Source organism: Porites lutea, chromosome 2 (assembly GCF_958299795.1).
Source record: "Porites lutea chromosome 2, jaPorLute2.1, whole genome shotgun sequence".
Lineage (NCBI taxonomy): Eukaryota > Metazoa > Cnidaria > Anthozoa > Scleractinia > Poritidae > Porites > Porites lutea.
In genome coordinates this window covers 22,962,873-22,978,817 of record NC_133202.1, presented here as the reverse complement: position 1 = coordinate 22,978,817, position 15,945 = coordinate 22,962,873, and the positions used below count along the sequence as shown (strand labels likewise).

The 15,945-nt window shown below is 40.2% G+C and overlaps 1 protein-coding gene across 1 annotated transcript in view; it reads left to right on the top strand.

Moving 5' to 3' along the window:
* Positions 1 to 301: 301 nt before the first annotated feature.
* Positions 302 to 15,945, top strand: part of LOC140928045 (uncharacterized) — a 21,596-nt gene continuing 5,952 nt past the window's right edge. The window contains exons 1-4 of the mRNA XM_073377766.1: positions 302 to 483; positions 3,039 to 3,326; positions 6,289 to 6,392; positions 9,167 to 9,332. Coding sequence (XP_073233867.1) covers positions 429 to 483; positions 3,039 to 3,326; positions 6,289 to 6,392; positions 9,167 to 9,332 — 613 coding nt within the window. The 5' untranslated portion in view covers positions 302 to 428. The remainder of the gene's footprint in view (positions 484 to 3,038; positions 3,327 to 6,288; positions 6,393 to 9,166; positions 9,333 to 15,945) is intronic.

Genomic DNA, 15,945 nt, shown 5'->3' with positions numbered 1-15,945 from the left:
CACGTCAGTAGGATTTTCATAGGATGGGTAGTTGCGGTGGGGAAAGGGAAAAACAATTCTCCCCTACCCCCTAAGGAAGGCTTGATACTCGCGTTTTAGTTTGGATAGGTGCAATACCTAGTGCGATGCTACAAAAAAGAGCAGTCTCAGTTAGCATACACTTTTTGTTGTGTTTTTATGTAATGTTACGATTAATTACTCGATTCGCAAATTCACTAACTGACGCACTTCCCCTTGCCCCACGTGCGGCGCGACCTCCAGCAACAATTTGAAGATAAAATTACATAGAAACGAATAAACACGATGCAAAACATACATTAGTCGTTAGGTTAAGTTTCAGTTTGGACTCTTCGGGGCATTAAAAGCTGTGGTTTGAGATTTGCTTCCGCGTTTGAACGCTTTGCTTTGTAGCAATTTCTCACGAAGACATGTTCCCTCGACCAATTATTGCTATAACTTTGGTGGTAGCTTTTATTTCACAAGGTGAGACTAGATGTACAAGGTAATCGCTACTGACTAGTAGCTTCAAGTGCAAGCTCCAAGCACTATATATTTTTTCTATAGCATGCTCATAAAACTCTTTCTTCACTCCAAAATAGGAACAATACGCACCAATGACTATTTTAATGAAACATTTTGTCGACAACAAGAAGGGTTATAGAATGCACGATCTTTATTTGCAGAAAAACCCGAAATCTGACTGTTTTTATATTTCCATATCGTAAGGTTAATCCGAACGCGCGTATTTACAGAAATGAACTTTGAGATTATCACGGGTTTGGGAGTTGTCTCAAAACAGAAATTTATAAAAGCAGTGATTCATGTATGAAGTCGGTTTGAATGAACCGGTTCTTTTTTTTGTGCGAAGCGGAATACCAAAAAACACGGACGTGCTTGCACGGTTGTCTGGGTTCAAACCTGTTTGTCTTTATTCTTACCACTTGTTTATCTTATTAACAGTGAAAACAATTCTATATTTCGGTTGGAGAAAACGACGTTTTAACGAAAAAAACTGTTCTCGGATCAACTACCATACAGAAGAATCCCCTTTGAAGACGAAATAGTTTTTTATTTAGAAAAGAAAGATAGAGGGATCGAAGCTCGTGTTATTTTTGTGTCCTCTTCACCGCGAGACTGTCAGACTTGTCAGGTTTAATTGCTCTGTTAGACAGAGAACGTGTACATGTCTCCATAGTCACCTTCAAACTCAGTCGGGGCTTGTCAACTCGATACCGGCCTTTCACTAAAACCAAAGCACGCTGAAGATTGAAAAACATTCGTTTTCATTTCCAATCGTGAGCTGTGCTACTGACTGACATAAATTTTAATTATACGTTCAGCTCAGAACGTTGGTACACTTGATGTCAAATTACCCAGGACATTGAGCTTTTAATTAAATCAAGAATGAATTTTTGGTAAAATTATAGACGGTAAGGATTATATAGAATAAAAACTCCACTTTCGCTAAAATTTTTGAGTCATATGAACGCGGAAGCTCGTCTGAGGCGAATGCCGATCCGATTGTTGCGTGCGTCAGGCGAATGATCACGTGTGAAGCAGGTGGACAGGGCTGGACTTTGTCAAGCTATTTGCTATCATTTTAAAAAGCTAGAACTTGTCTTCGAATTTATTGAATTTAAGAATTACAGTCAACCCAAGTCAATCGCACCCCCCAAGATTACATTAATGAATTTATTATTCGAAAGTTGAATCCGTTGGTAGTTGTAGATTTCAGATTCATGTCTGCATTCTTTCTTGCGTAATGAACCGTGAATTCACACGCGATTCAGTTACGAAAACTTGACATTTTCAGTTACGAGAATTTGAATTTGACGTAAATGTCTTCTATGAAATTTAACCCATAGAAATTTAATTTAACTCATCTAAAATCCTCTAGAAATTTTAGCCGTCCTCAAAAAATAGTCAATTCTGGGCAATATTTACTTCTCCGAAAAGCTACTTTAAAGAAAAACAGTCGTTGGGTGCCCCTAGGCCTGATAGACGGCTGTGTTCGTCGACGCTAGCCCATTCGCCACGAATTTAATAAAACTTTAATAATTAAAAATATCAACCCAATATATGTCCGACAACATTTCTGATTTGCCCATCGTAAAGGGTGACCTAGTAGGCCTATTCTGAAATGAAAAATTATTAGCATGGCTGTTGTTATGATGAGAAATTATATGAGGCACACGTATTCGCTTTAAAAACTCGTTCCAAGTTCCGGGCAGGGAGAGCAAGGAATAAATTAGTGGTCTCAAATTTTGTCTCGAGGCGATGTTGGCCCCGTTTGCAAGGCTGGCTCGATTTGTCGAGATCTCAGCAAATTAAATTTAAGGAGACACAACAAAAGACAGAGTGACGACTTGACAACCGAGCCAGCATAGTTTAAGCCGCACTCCCGGCCGGTCACTAGTAAACGGGCAAGAAATTTTCCATGTTTTTCGCCGCTCTGCGGACCAGCCGGCGAACCAACTAGCAACAGGACAGCGGGTAAAACAATGCTTATGCATGCTCACTACGTCCAGTGTCTCTGTCAACATAGCCTACCACACAGTCGTTTTTAGGGGTTCGTCACGCATTCCTGCCCCACTAACTTAGAGTAAGAACGGGTGACGAACCCCTAAGAACGTCTGCGTGGGAGGCTGCTGTCAACATGGTGGCCCCGGGATGGCCCGCTTGGTGTACTAGGATAGAGTCACCTCTATAAAGCGAGCCAGACAGGCTCATTAAAATAAGCCCATTTCAGTTCCAACGCCATCATTAATTATTTCAGCGCATTTAGCCTGCGTAGCAAGCGTTTCCAATTGAGTTATTGCGCGAAAGTTAGAGCGAGAGCAAAAAAAAGGTAGTCTGCGTAGCAAGCGTTTCCATTCGAGTTACTTCGCGAAAGTTAGAGCATTCCTGTTTTTTGCTCTCGTCCCAACTTGCTCGAGGAACCCGTGCGGAAACGCTTGCTACGCAGGCTACAGCGCATTGTAACGTCTTATTAACTTTTGTATGTGATAATTAACAGTCTTCTGCCTTACCTTTAACAGATGTTTCTGTCTTCGCTTCTACCTCCGTATTATTGCAAACATCAATGCCATCAGTTTCTGTTTTTGTCCAGGCATCTTCCAACGTATCATCGCAAACATCGCCATCAGTTACACCCGCATCATCTTCAATCTCGTCAACAACTGTAACAACCCCGAACACAACTTTAGCAGCAACAACCCAGCCAAGAAGCTCAACAGTGGCTGCACCAGCAACTGATGGTACATCGTCTGCGACTAGCCCTCTGGCTCCCACTGGGGTGTCTACGACTAAGCCTCCTCAGAAACCCAGTAAGGAAACAGAAGCAATAATTAGTTATTATAGCATAAAGCTGAGTCAGATCAAGCGAAAGCCAAGTCCAATAATTGCCTTATTATTCTTTCAAAATATTTTAAACTTAAAAACACGCTCACCTCGATCTATGTTTTAAACGTTGCCGCCTTCATAGCATTTGTCATCCGTCGACTGTTATTTTTGCTATTCTTCCTATGTTTTTAGGCAATAGTTTGGCCACAGGTGGCCCAATTCGGCGCAAAAATTACCGCGAGTTCTGGATATTACCTCGAGTTCTTGCATATTACCAACGATTTAAAGACTTTGTATGATAAATTCAATATAGTTGTTTAAAATCGTTGTAATATAGGCATAAATATAGAAATATATTTTACTTACGTAAACTTGGACATGTTGTTGCTTTTTCTGTGTAACCTGGGATCAATTCATGGCCATTTTAACGGTATTGCGGCTCATTGTTTGTTCGGTATTGTCTTCCTACATAAAGCAAAGCAAGGCAGGCCCAAGTGTACGTAAGTAAAATATATTTCTATATTTACGCGTATATTTCTACGCTTTACAGTCAAGCCAAGTCAAGCGTACCCCGCCTCCCCCCCAAGATTACATTAATGAAATGTCCTCTATGAAATTTAACCCATTCAAAGATTTTCAATCTGACCAAATACAGAGAAGTTCTCGAAAAATATTCACTGCTCATTACGCATGCAGGAATGCCGATTTAAATTTAACACTAGTTACCGGAAAGACTAACGGATTCATTTTTCAAATAATCAATTCATTAATTGAATCTTGGGAGAGTTCGCTTGACCTGCCTTGATTGTAACAACTATATTGAATTTCTCATACTAAGTCTTAAAATCGTTCGTAATATGCAAAACGGTATCGAAACTCGCGGTAATTTATGCATCGAGCTTGGGTGGCCTGTGGTTTGGCTGTTCTGGGCTTAACGAGAAAAATATTTTGCCATTTTCTCCAGCTTTGCCAAAAGAGCTGAGCCACCGCGTCCGCCGCTGTCCCTTTTTTCTGTCGATATAAGTGACGTCATTCGTACTGGTATCAGCAAACATCTTCCAAGTTTGGTGAAAGAGCGGTCGTTAAGAAAACAAGACGCCTAAAGTCGTTTCCGTGGGATGCGTTGGTCCATGGAAGCATAATGGCGTTCTATCTGAATTTGGAAAAATTAGGGAAACCGGAAAGATGTGTCATGTTATGAGCACGCAGTCTACTATTTCTTCCTAATCCACATCCCCTTTTTACTTCCTTCCTATCCCCTACCACTTTCGACACATGCTACGCAAGCTAAATTTATAGTTGTCAGTGGTCGCAAGGATGGAGTTGATCTTGTTTTGATCTATCGCGATGTAGTTATTTTCGTAGCACGATTTGGATAAGAAAAAGAAGTTATTTTGCATCAAAACAAGGTTTACCCGTGTAACTTAAATTGGAATGTTAACGGCAACAAGTAATGGAAAACATGCGCATAATGCTCTCTGATTAACCTGAACAGGAACTATTATGTATAAAGATAGGTCATATCTTGGTAGTAAGTAGCCACAGGCAACTTTTTCAAAGAGAAATAAACATTGTAGTTTTAGGTTAATGGAACAAAACAAAGCAAAACATCCGCTTGCTTTATCCAGGGTCGAACCCAGGGTTACAAAGTTCGATAAAGTTCCAATGTTTTAATCCAAGATGAAAGTTTAATATTCCAAGATGCTCTTGATACGGTTAAAAATTAATTGCAATGTGTTTCCAAGGTCTCAAAATTAACATAGTTCCAATGATTATCCCTGATCCCAAGGAAAAATAAGTTTACTAAGGTCCTGATCCGTGTCCCATCCAGAAGTCCAATCCATACTAAAAGCGAGTCGTCGATCGAGGAGGACAATATTTTCGCGATTTCACCGTCAATCGTCAAGGGTACGAGTTGAAATTTACGCGATTTAACCTCCCATCGTCAAGGTATTTTCGATAAAAAAGGAAAAAAACTGAACTCTAGCTGTGCTCGGCAAAAACTGGCGAACCCCGATCGGAAATCACGACCCGCGACCAGACGCTACTAAAACCTTATGAAAAAGCTAGACCTAAATAAAAAAAAATCATGAAGAGAAGAAATAATTTGGCTTAGGTCGCCTTTCGTGACTTGCCGGTATCTCGAAGGATTTCGCTGGTTAACAAGCCATCCTAAACCACGCGTGGAAAAACTCAAGGGCGACAAATTTAGCGAGGAACGTTCTGATTTCGACTTTCTTCAGAGGAAGCAAATCGATTAAAAATCGATACAGATTTTGTACAATCTGATTGGTCGGCTTGGAAGAAGAGATAATCGATAAAGATTTTAGGCAGTCCTATTGGCTGGCTTTGCAATTTTGGGTACAACCGAACCGGATTTTTACCGTGGGAGTGCCACAGGCATCCCACGGTAATATGCCAGGGAATTTAAGCCAATCAGAAACGTAGAAATATTTATAATCTCCGGGACTGAACCGATGACGAATAACGTGCAAAAACAATTGGTGTTTGTTTGTACCGAACACTTTTTGTCCTGTTAATTTTCATCAGTTTAAAAGAAAAATGGTGATATGCAGGAAAAGAGATCCGTTTATATTCTGAACCTGTGCCAAACGAAAAAACATCATCATCATTATCACCATTACCATCACCACCATCATCATCATGATCACAGTTACTATCATCATCATCATCATCATCACCACCACCACCACCACCACCACCATCATCATCAACAACAATATCATCATTATCCTTTTATTACTCTTTCACGGGAACTCTCTATCCAGCCAGTGGATAATGCAATTAGCCTCCAAAACAATTTTCCAGTGGATAGTAATTTATATAGTGGGGAAAGCTTTATCCTACTTGCGAACAAGGGACTCCTGATGCATGCTCCTTGTCTACCACTAAAGTTATCGGCATTACATATTTATCTGTTCCCAGCATGTGGCAAAGTAACCTTTGTTTGGAAGAAACCATGGAATGACTCGTACGTAAACAATACACAGTTCGTCACTGACACAAAAAATGAATTGAAAGCAGCTTTGGTGAGTATTCTTATAAACTTTTCGTTTTTGTTTATGTGTTTTTTCCTTGTTCTTTTTTTATTATTTATAATCGCTTCCGACCAGGCGATTGAGACGACATTTTCCAGGCATTTTCAAAACAGTTACAATATAAGGCTTAACTGATATATAATATATAGATTTAGCCAGGGCTAAAAGCGAAGCTCTCGATAATATTTATAGTTTGCTCAAACAAAATATATAATCGTGTAAGGCAACGAGAACGGTGAAAAAACAATAGGGCTAATTAGCAAAAAAGCAACTTTGCACGTGCGGCACACTTTTTTGTACATTTCTTTGCCGTTGTTTTTCATGTCTACAACTATAAACGTGAAACTTCGAGAAACTTCTTGGTTACACCTAGCGCGTTTTACGGAGAAAATGTCGTACGTGTGTGTCCTTATTCACTATTTTTGTTTCACTGTCGCTCATTTTCACCCCGGTGGCCGTTAGCATTTTCTCACCGCCGCTACAAAATTTAATGTTGTTCGCCCTACTTTCTCTTTTTCTCTGTCTTTCTCTTTCTCAGTACTCCAAATTTGTGTCCCCTGGATCCGCTACTGAAACCAATTCGCGGAAGCTAGATCTAGTATGGGGTAAACAAAGCCTAAGATATTTTGTCTTACAAGTTACCAAAAAGGTTCCCGTAATGACATCCTTCCTGCTGTTAGTATTTTGGCTCCTAGAAACCTGAGAAGTGATTTTGATTGTTACTGATCAGCATGAGTGTCTTTTTTTACATGTAACAGAAAGGAACAAATCAAAATAGGTTTTTTTGAGTGATAGAAAGTTTCAGCTCACGAAAATACAACAACCGATACGTTATGAACTAGTGGAGGAGCTCGAGAGTTTAGTGATTCCATTTTTTTACAGAAAAATAAAGTTTTCAAGGACTTCAGTATAACTGTGCCTTTTTAGGTTTAATTTTTATCTTTGAGAGATAAAAGCCGGTACATTCAATGCAACAATTTCTAGAGTTTCAGTTTAAATGTTCATTCCATATAGCAGTTTCTAAAAAAGCTGTCCATCCGCCGAGGATACTGGTCCTGACTCTTGGATGGACCTCTTATTCAACCAAAATTTAAGATCACATTCTTAGACATTGTTGTGTCCAGTATCACTGTGACAGCTCTGGGGCGCATCGAATCTACTAAATTGTTTTTGTCACCATGGCACCAAATAAATTTCGGTAGGAAATGAATAGAGGCAACAAATGAGAATTCAACTTTTGGTCTTAGGGTTTTAAGGGGTAAGTTTTTAATGACGGTTTTAGGACTAAGAAATATTATTTATATAAGCGTTGGTGTAGCCTGCGTAGCTGGCGGTATTGTGTGGGTGCGAGATTACAGTTTTGGCGGCGGAGCCGTGTTCCAAAAAAAAGGAGTAGGGACGAGGCGGTTGAAATACCGCCTGCCAGAAAACCCCGGTATTTTGAATGGTCCGCACACCAGTGTGCGGGGAAACGGATTGGTCGAGGGCCATACATATGTCAATCATGTTAGATGAGCCTTTGCGTATATTTCCCAATTTAGGGAGCAGATGGCAAACCGGAGAAGACGTACATGTAAAGTGATTGTGATTTCCGCTTTAGAAAGAGCATAATTGATGACCAAATTGCCGAAATGGCGTCTTTAAACTTCACAGCGCTGGAATTGTCTTAATTTAGCCGTAAGAAACAAAGGTCAAAGAAAATTAAAACACTTTACAACTGCATCTGAGATCAAATCCTATCAGGAACACCTACAGAAGAATAAACCACCGGAAATGGTTACTCAGTATGTATGTAACAAACCAGCTTCATGACCTTTTAATGTTAAGCCTAGTGTTGCAAAAAAAGATTTACTCAGTCAAAGTTTAGAATGATACATGCACTGTGTAGTGCTAGTAACCTTCGAGCGAGAGCCGAGAAAATAAAAAAAAACCTCTGTTCAAGCAAACTCACAAGGTCACGTTTCACATTGTCACGAGCTTAGGAGTCGTGTTTAGCCTGTCAACGCTTATTTCTAAACTGGTTTCTCTTTGATTGGCTGATTTTAATTGGGATCAGCTAACGCGACAAAAGTGGGCGGCATTCGAAAAATCATGGTTCTCTGGCAGGCGGTATTTCTCGCGGCTTCGCCGCTCGTGACGGCTCCGCCGTCAAATCTCACTCGACCATATTACAACGGCTCCGCCGCCAAATCTCACTCGACTACTACACAATACCGCCAGCTACGCAGGCTAGCGTTGGTGTATATCAAACTCAGCCCCGCTAACGTCATTTCCAAAACCAACAAATCAAAACGATTTCTCTTATCTGTTGTATCAGGCTGGTGAGGCTTTTATTGAATGGCAACAAAAGAGTATCAAACTAGTTGCCATAGGTAATTAGGACAGCCTTATCTGAAAGTTTCATGTACTCTTTCTTCAGGGTGGCATTTGCTCAAAATAAAGAGTATTGTTGATGACATTTCCTCGAGTGATTTTACTCATTATGAAAAGTACAATTTACTCAAACATTGAGTAAGATGACAATTTACTCAAAATAAGGCGTCATTGTGGATGCACTGCGATTTATGCATTGACTCTGTATTATGAGTTAAACTTACTCAAGTGTTGAGTTGTTTCACTCACAGATGAGTTACTTTTACTCATACTGTCGAGTACACTCTACTCAATATTGAAGCTTCAGTTTACTTACTATTTGGTGTGGATGCATTGTGGATGCAACGTTTTACTCAATTTTTGGGGGGTTCTCAACTCGACTTTTTTTGCAGAGTAAATACGAAGAAGTGGAAGTATCAAAACTCCAGGTCACGAACGAAAAAGGAGACACCCTTGTGAATTTTACGCTATGTTTAGCTAATAGAGACAAAAACAGCTACATTGAAGATGAACTTACAGACAAGTTGGAGATCACAGGACTCAAATTTGAGGCGTCTGGTGAGCTAGTTTTCATTTTTATTTTGCTGGTTTAAAGAAACAATATTGAATACTAGACAGGGCGCGGATCAAACATAAACTCATAGGGCGTCCGGGAACTTGGAGTAAAACTACGTCACGTAGTTTATGAAGTTTGAGTGGTCAGTTATCTTTTTCTTCTCTTTCCAAATAATCGCACCTGCGAAAATTAGTATTTACTAGCATTGGACAAAACAACGTATGTGTTACACGTTTCAATCCCTTATTAGTTTTGGTTTAAATACTTCGACGGCAACGGCGACAGCGACGGCGGCCAAGACGTCACTTAAAAAATGACTTCATGGTCTTTAAACTTAATACAATCGAACCCCGCTTTACGGACACCCGCTAAAAACGGACACCTCGTTATTAAGGACAATTTTCTTTGTCCCTGCGGAAGTCCTTACATTTTCTCTAAATTCAAGCGGCTTAATACGAGCACTCGTTAATGAGGAGAACGGACACTCATTTCTTGCCCAATCAACGAATTCTCATAGAAAGCCAGACACGCTAATGCGGACATTTCTTTATCAACTGTGTGCTGTAATAGACCTTTCCTTTCCGAAGGTAAAAAATCCTTTAAGTTGACAGCATGTCGACATTCCCGGCGCTACCATACACCAAATAGCATGATTTTCAGCGTCAATTTTTGGCATCAGACTTGTTATGCAGAGAAGGGTTTTGATTAAAGGTAATACTATTACTGAACGATTTTAAGGTGTTTTCGTACAATTAAGCCGCGTAATGACGGCTTTGTGAAGGTTAGGGAAGTTTAATTTGACGGTGCTTATGTCCTCTTTTATTTCTTTGGTATTTTGTTGTAGTAAAAGGTGTTTTTTTTGTTTTGATACCATGACCTGCTTAATAAGGACACTCCGTTAATACGGACACTTTCTGCGGTCCCTTCAGTGTCTGTATTAACGAGGTTTGACTGTAATAACAACAACAACAACAACAACAACAACAATAACAATAATAATAATAATAATAATAATAATAATAATAATAGTGATTTTCCTATTGAAACGGACCACAAAATTGAGCACAACCGTAGTTGTAGACAAGAAGGAAAGGAGCTGCACAATAATAATAATAATAATATATAGATTTAGCCAGGGCTAAAAGCGAAGCTCTCGTTAATAATACGTGTAAACAAAAAAAAGTAAATCGTGTAATGCTAAACTAGGACGACAATGAAAATGGCTTCAAGTCCAATAGATCTAATTAGCAAAAAAACAAATTGCGTGTGCAGCACACTTTTCCTTCTAATTAGCAAAAACAAATTTGCACGTTCAGCACGCTTTTTTGTCTTTCCCTTGCCTTTGTTTTGCACGACTACAACGCTGTTTTGTACGACTAAGGGCCTGTTTACATGGAGTGGGGAGCCCCGGTCTAGTGGGGTTGGTTTCTTTTGTTTTCACGCTCTGGCGGACACAAAACAAAAGAAACCTACCCCACTAGACCGGGGTCCCCCACTCCATGTAAACAGGGTCTAAAACGTCCAAATTCCTAGTTACACATTATTTTTATGGAGGAATTTTTGTATATGCTTACCCAATATTTTGTTTCCTGTGTTCATGTTCTCTTTTATTTGTCACTGCCGCTCATTTTCGCCTTGCTGCCCGCTAGCGTTTCTCATTTTCTCCCCGCCGCTTTGAATTTCCATGTTTTTCTTCCCACGAAATTCGTCTCCTTTGTTTTCACTAACTCGCTCTAGCTCCTCCTCTGTTACCCATGTTAGTGTAAACATAAAAAAATAACGCCGAAAAAGACACGACTTTGCTGTTGTTTTTTCTTTCTAAAAGTCCGGGCGACCATGTGATTTCCTTCCAAATAAAACCTTGAGCTGCATTTGGGTTGCCATACCTGTTGATTGAGTTATTTTACATTGGTATGCCTGTGGTGCGCCAGAATAAATTAGTTTGCGCGCAAAGGGCTCCTAAAAAAATCACAAGGTTTGTCCCACTTCGAGTCCACCTTCTGGAGATACGCCGGCTTGGTAGCTGGAATACATTGCCGAGGCGAAGATCTCGCATTTTTTCCTCCTCGTCGTATTTTCTTCACGACAAATGTTTATATTTGTAGTGAGAATGCAGCGCATATCGGTGGATTTTACGTCATGCGGCTCGCTACTTCTGAAAGAAGAGTGCCGGATTTCATCGTTTTGTTCATGTTTATTAGTGTTGGCAAATGTAAGGTAAATGAACCGACCACTGTAAGGTAAGAATTGAAGTTTTAAATGTGTTACTCGGCGAAAAATTCGTGGAATTGGAATTCGTGAAACTCGTGAGTATTACTGACTTATTACCTAATGTCATGCGATGACTCCTCACTTTTTCGATGCGTAACACGGATACAAGCGATAAATTTCTTTCGCAAAGTGAAGTATAATTTTACTTATACTTAACGAGACCATTTGACGAATATTTCTCGTAATATGCTTTATTCATATTTGCTTGGCTTATTCAGGCTACATGCCAGGAGTTTGATGACAATGTTTGTGTGCTATAATTATGCTGATTAGTTTTTGCACTTTAGGTGGCACACCCATGGGTGCAGTGTAACCCAGTGATTCTTTAGGTAGAGCTAACAAACATAGGCTGCACTTTAGGTGGCACACCCATGGGTGCAGTGTAACCCAGTGATTCTTCAGGTAGAGCTAACAAACATAGGCTGCACTTTAGGTGGCACACCCATGGGTGCAGTGTAACCCAGTGATTCTTTAGGTAGAGCTAACAAACATAGGCTGCACTTTAGGTGGCACACCCATGGGTGCAGTGTAACCCAGTGATTCTTCAGGTAGAGCTAACAAACATAGGCTGCACTTTAGGTGGCACACCCATGGGTGCAGTGTAACCAGTGATTCTTTAGGTAGAGCTAACAAACATAGGCTGCACTTTAGGTGGCACGCCCATGGGTGCAGTGTGACCCAGTGATTCTTTAGGCAGAGCTAACAAACATAGGCTGCACTTTAGGTGGCACACCCATGGGTGCAGTGTAACCCAGTGATTCTTCAGGTAGAGCTAACAAACATAGGCTGCACTTTAGGTGGCACACCCATGGGTGCAGTGTAACCAGTGATTCTTTAGGTAGAGCTAACAAACATAGGTTGCACTTTAGGTGGCACACCCATGGGTGCAGTGTAACCAGTGATTCTTTAGGTAGAGCTAACAAACATAGGCTGCACTTTAGGTGGCACACCCATCGGTGCAGTGTAACCCAGTGATTCTTTAGGCAGAGCTAACAAACATAGGTTGCACTTTAGGTGGCACACCCATGGGTGCAGTGTAACCCAGTGATTCTTTAGGTAGAGCTAACAAACATAGGCTGCACTTTAGGTGGCACACCCATGGGTGCAGTGTAACCCAGTGATTCTTTAGGTAGAGCTAACAAACATAGGCTGCACTTTAGGTGGCACACCCATGGGTGCAGTGTAACCCAGTGATTCTTTAGGTAGAGCTAACAAACATAGGCTGCACTTTAGGTAGCACACCCATGGGTTCAGTGTAACCCAGTGATTCTTTAGGCAGAGCTTACAAACATAGACTATACAGGATTACATCAGATGGTAACAAGTTTTCCAGTTAAAACTTTGTCTTAAAGTGCTACACCATGGCACTTCGACTATTTCATTATCGCCCTTGTTTTGACGCACAATTGATAGTCAGGAGAAGTCGTATTGTCTAAAACCATAGCAAAAGACAAAATTACACACATCGCAGTGTTAAGGTAAGGTAATACACGATATTTCCTTCAGGTACATTTACATTTTCTGTTAGGTTATAAGCGATTAAATCGCATGCAGCGACGAACAAAACGCGAAGCCGTCAGATATTCTAGAACCGTGTTATTTACAGTGCTGTGCATTATTATTGCTTAGCTAACTAACTACGCGCTGATGGAAATAAGTTTCGGCCGCTTTAAATTTTGAAACAATTCACTGGTACTGTATAGTCATAATATTGGAGCGGAAAGTTAGCACGCGAGCAGGGCGATTCTGCTGTGGTTTCTGTAATGAAGAAGATATTACGGCAATGAGGCTTCCGCGTTCCGTTCTGGAAATCACAACTACATGTAGGATGAAATGTATTCTGCGTGCAGACGTCTCCTTTTCCAGGTTAGGTTAAATAAACCGTACCAACGGTTTGTTTGTCAAAGCTCCCGCGAGACGGTTTCTTGGTGATTTTATTAATTTTTCCCATCCATTTTTTTTTTCAGCCCTATTTTCGCGGCTTTTGCGATACAAACTAAATTCATATTTAGTTGTGATGGCATTACACTGCTTAATCATGACGGCTTTGGAAGAAACTGAATATATTGCGCTTCGCGATTTCGGAAAATCGCTGCGGAATTAAAAAATATTTTCTTCCAAAAAAGCGTTTTCACGCTTCTTTCTCTAGTCAATTATCTCGTTTGTCTCGTTTTCTAACGGTCCTTGAGAACAGAATAAGACAATATTTTATTACCTACAACCTATAAAAACCTGATTTTTGACCAGATCGAAACAAAACTGACCTCTGAAATGGAAGCAGAAAAGCCTTTTATTTTTGCCGGCTTCGGCCTGCCGACGCGATCGTGTCTGTTTTGCTTTCATATGATGACATTTTCCTGACAGATGGGTGTCGGGAGAAACACCTCGCGCTGACCATACGTGACAAAATCCGCCGCGCCTAAGCTAATTAAAAAAAGTCTCCTCGAAAGCTCCATAAAATTCCTTATAACAAAATTATACGGAATGGTATGGAGCTCTCCGGGGTGGTGGCTCATAAGGGACATAAAAACCCAGCTATTAATTTTGGGAAATTTGAATAGTAAAACTTATTATTTTTGGTTTGCGGTTCTATTTTCATACCTACAATATTTTCCTTTGTTAAAGCCCAAGTTTTTCCTTTTGCCATTAATTTTTTTTAAAAACTCAGATTCTTTCAAAACTCAGGTTTTTTTTAACTCACATTTCTTTAAAAAAAACTCAGATGTTTTCAAAACTCAGGGATTTTTTTTTAGAACTCAGGTTTTTTTAAAAAAAACTGAGTTTTTTCTTCAAAATCCAGTTTAAACAATGCGCATGTCATATACCTGTTGACCACGATTGCTGGTTCAAAGAAAATGAACAAAATGGTGTTGATGATCAATGGTTTTATCTGTTTTCCATTTCATTTTGTGCCTTTCACGTGGAGCGAGCATAATGCCTCCGTAACATTCCTTTGACATCAGGGAATTGTCACCGTAATTTTTTGATTGAATGTTACTTCAATCTTGATTGATTAACCGCCGCCTGGTAAGCTCAGTTGAGAGAGCGCCGGTCCGCGGAGCGGAAGGTCGCTGGTTCAAACCCCGGCCGGACCAAAAAATTTAAATAAATGAGAAAAAGGTGCTGCCTTTTTAATGACATCTGCGAATGGTTAGACTTTCTAGTCTTCTCGGATGAGGACGAAAAACCGCAGGTCCGGTCTCAGAGCACTTTCCGGCACTGATCAGTTCATGTGGAACGTAAAAGAACACACGCCACTGCTCGAAAAGAGTAGGGGACGTAGACCCCAGTGGTATGGCCAACCTCTCTTGACAGGTTGTGGGATTGGGTATGGATGGCACCTTCCATGGGACCTATGAGTACCGTTCGTGCCCATTCCCTTTGGGCCGTGACCTTTGACCAGAAAAGCTAGTAGAACTAAAACTAACAACCAAGACTACTCAGAAATCCTAGACTGGCTATGATTTCTTCTCCTACATAACCCTTTTGAAAAAAGTACCCTTTTCAACTGACGAATACTGAGTTGTACTGCGTGTACGAGAAGAAGGAAGCGTAGGATTTCTTAGAACTCCAGGTTTGAAGTATTCATTCAATCAAAGAATTACGGTCAGAATTCCCTGATGTCACAAGAAAGTACGAAATCATTATGCTCGTTCCACGTGACGGGCATAAAATGAAACAGAAATGAAATTTATTTCTGAAAGAAATAAATAGTTTTATGCTTAATGTGACTGATCAATGTGTCATTTCTCCAGCTACCAGCGAGGGGGCGTTCTTGCCATCCTGAACATAATGTGTATGTTTATAAGACATGAAAGCGAGGCACAAAGCCTCTCTCCTCACTACAACAAGAAAGGTGGAAAACATTTTTCCATCCCTTCAGTTCCCTCCCCTTTTGCTCCACTTTCATCTCCCGGATGGCGGGTGTGCCCTCACCTGTGCTGGGATAATCTTCTTGAGTATCTCGATTTTCCTAGCTTGATATGCTTAAAGGAAATAAACGGCCACTATGTCGCCAAATTGATCCCAAACCGGAATTGTCATTATTTGGTATCCCAACTAATAGAGCTCACCCAAAGAGAAACTCCGCCAAAAGCAATACCCGACTTAATAATTACAATCCCATGGGACATGAAGCATAAAACAGATAACAACCATTTTGATCATCAACGCCATTTTGTTCATTTTCTTTGAGCCAGCAATCGTGGTCAGCAGAAAATCTGAGTTAAAAAAAACCCTGAGTTTTGAAAAAAATCTGAGTTTAAAAAAAAAGCTGAGTTTCGAAAACATCTGAGTTTTTTTTTTAAAAAAACCCTGAGTTTTGAAAAAAATCTGAGTTAAAAA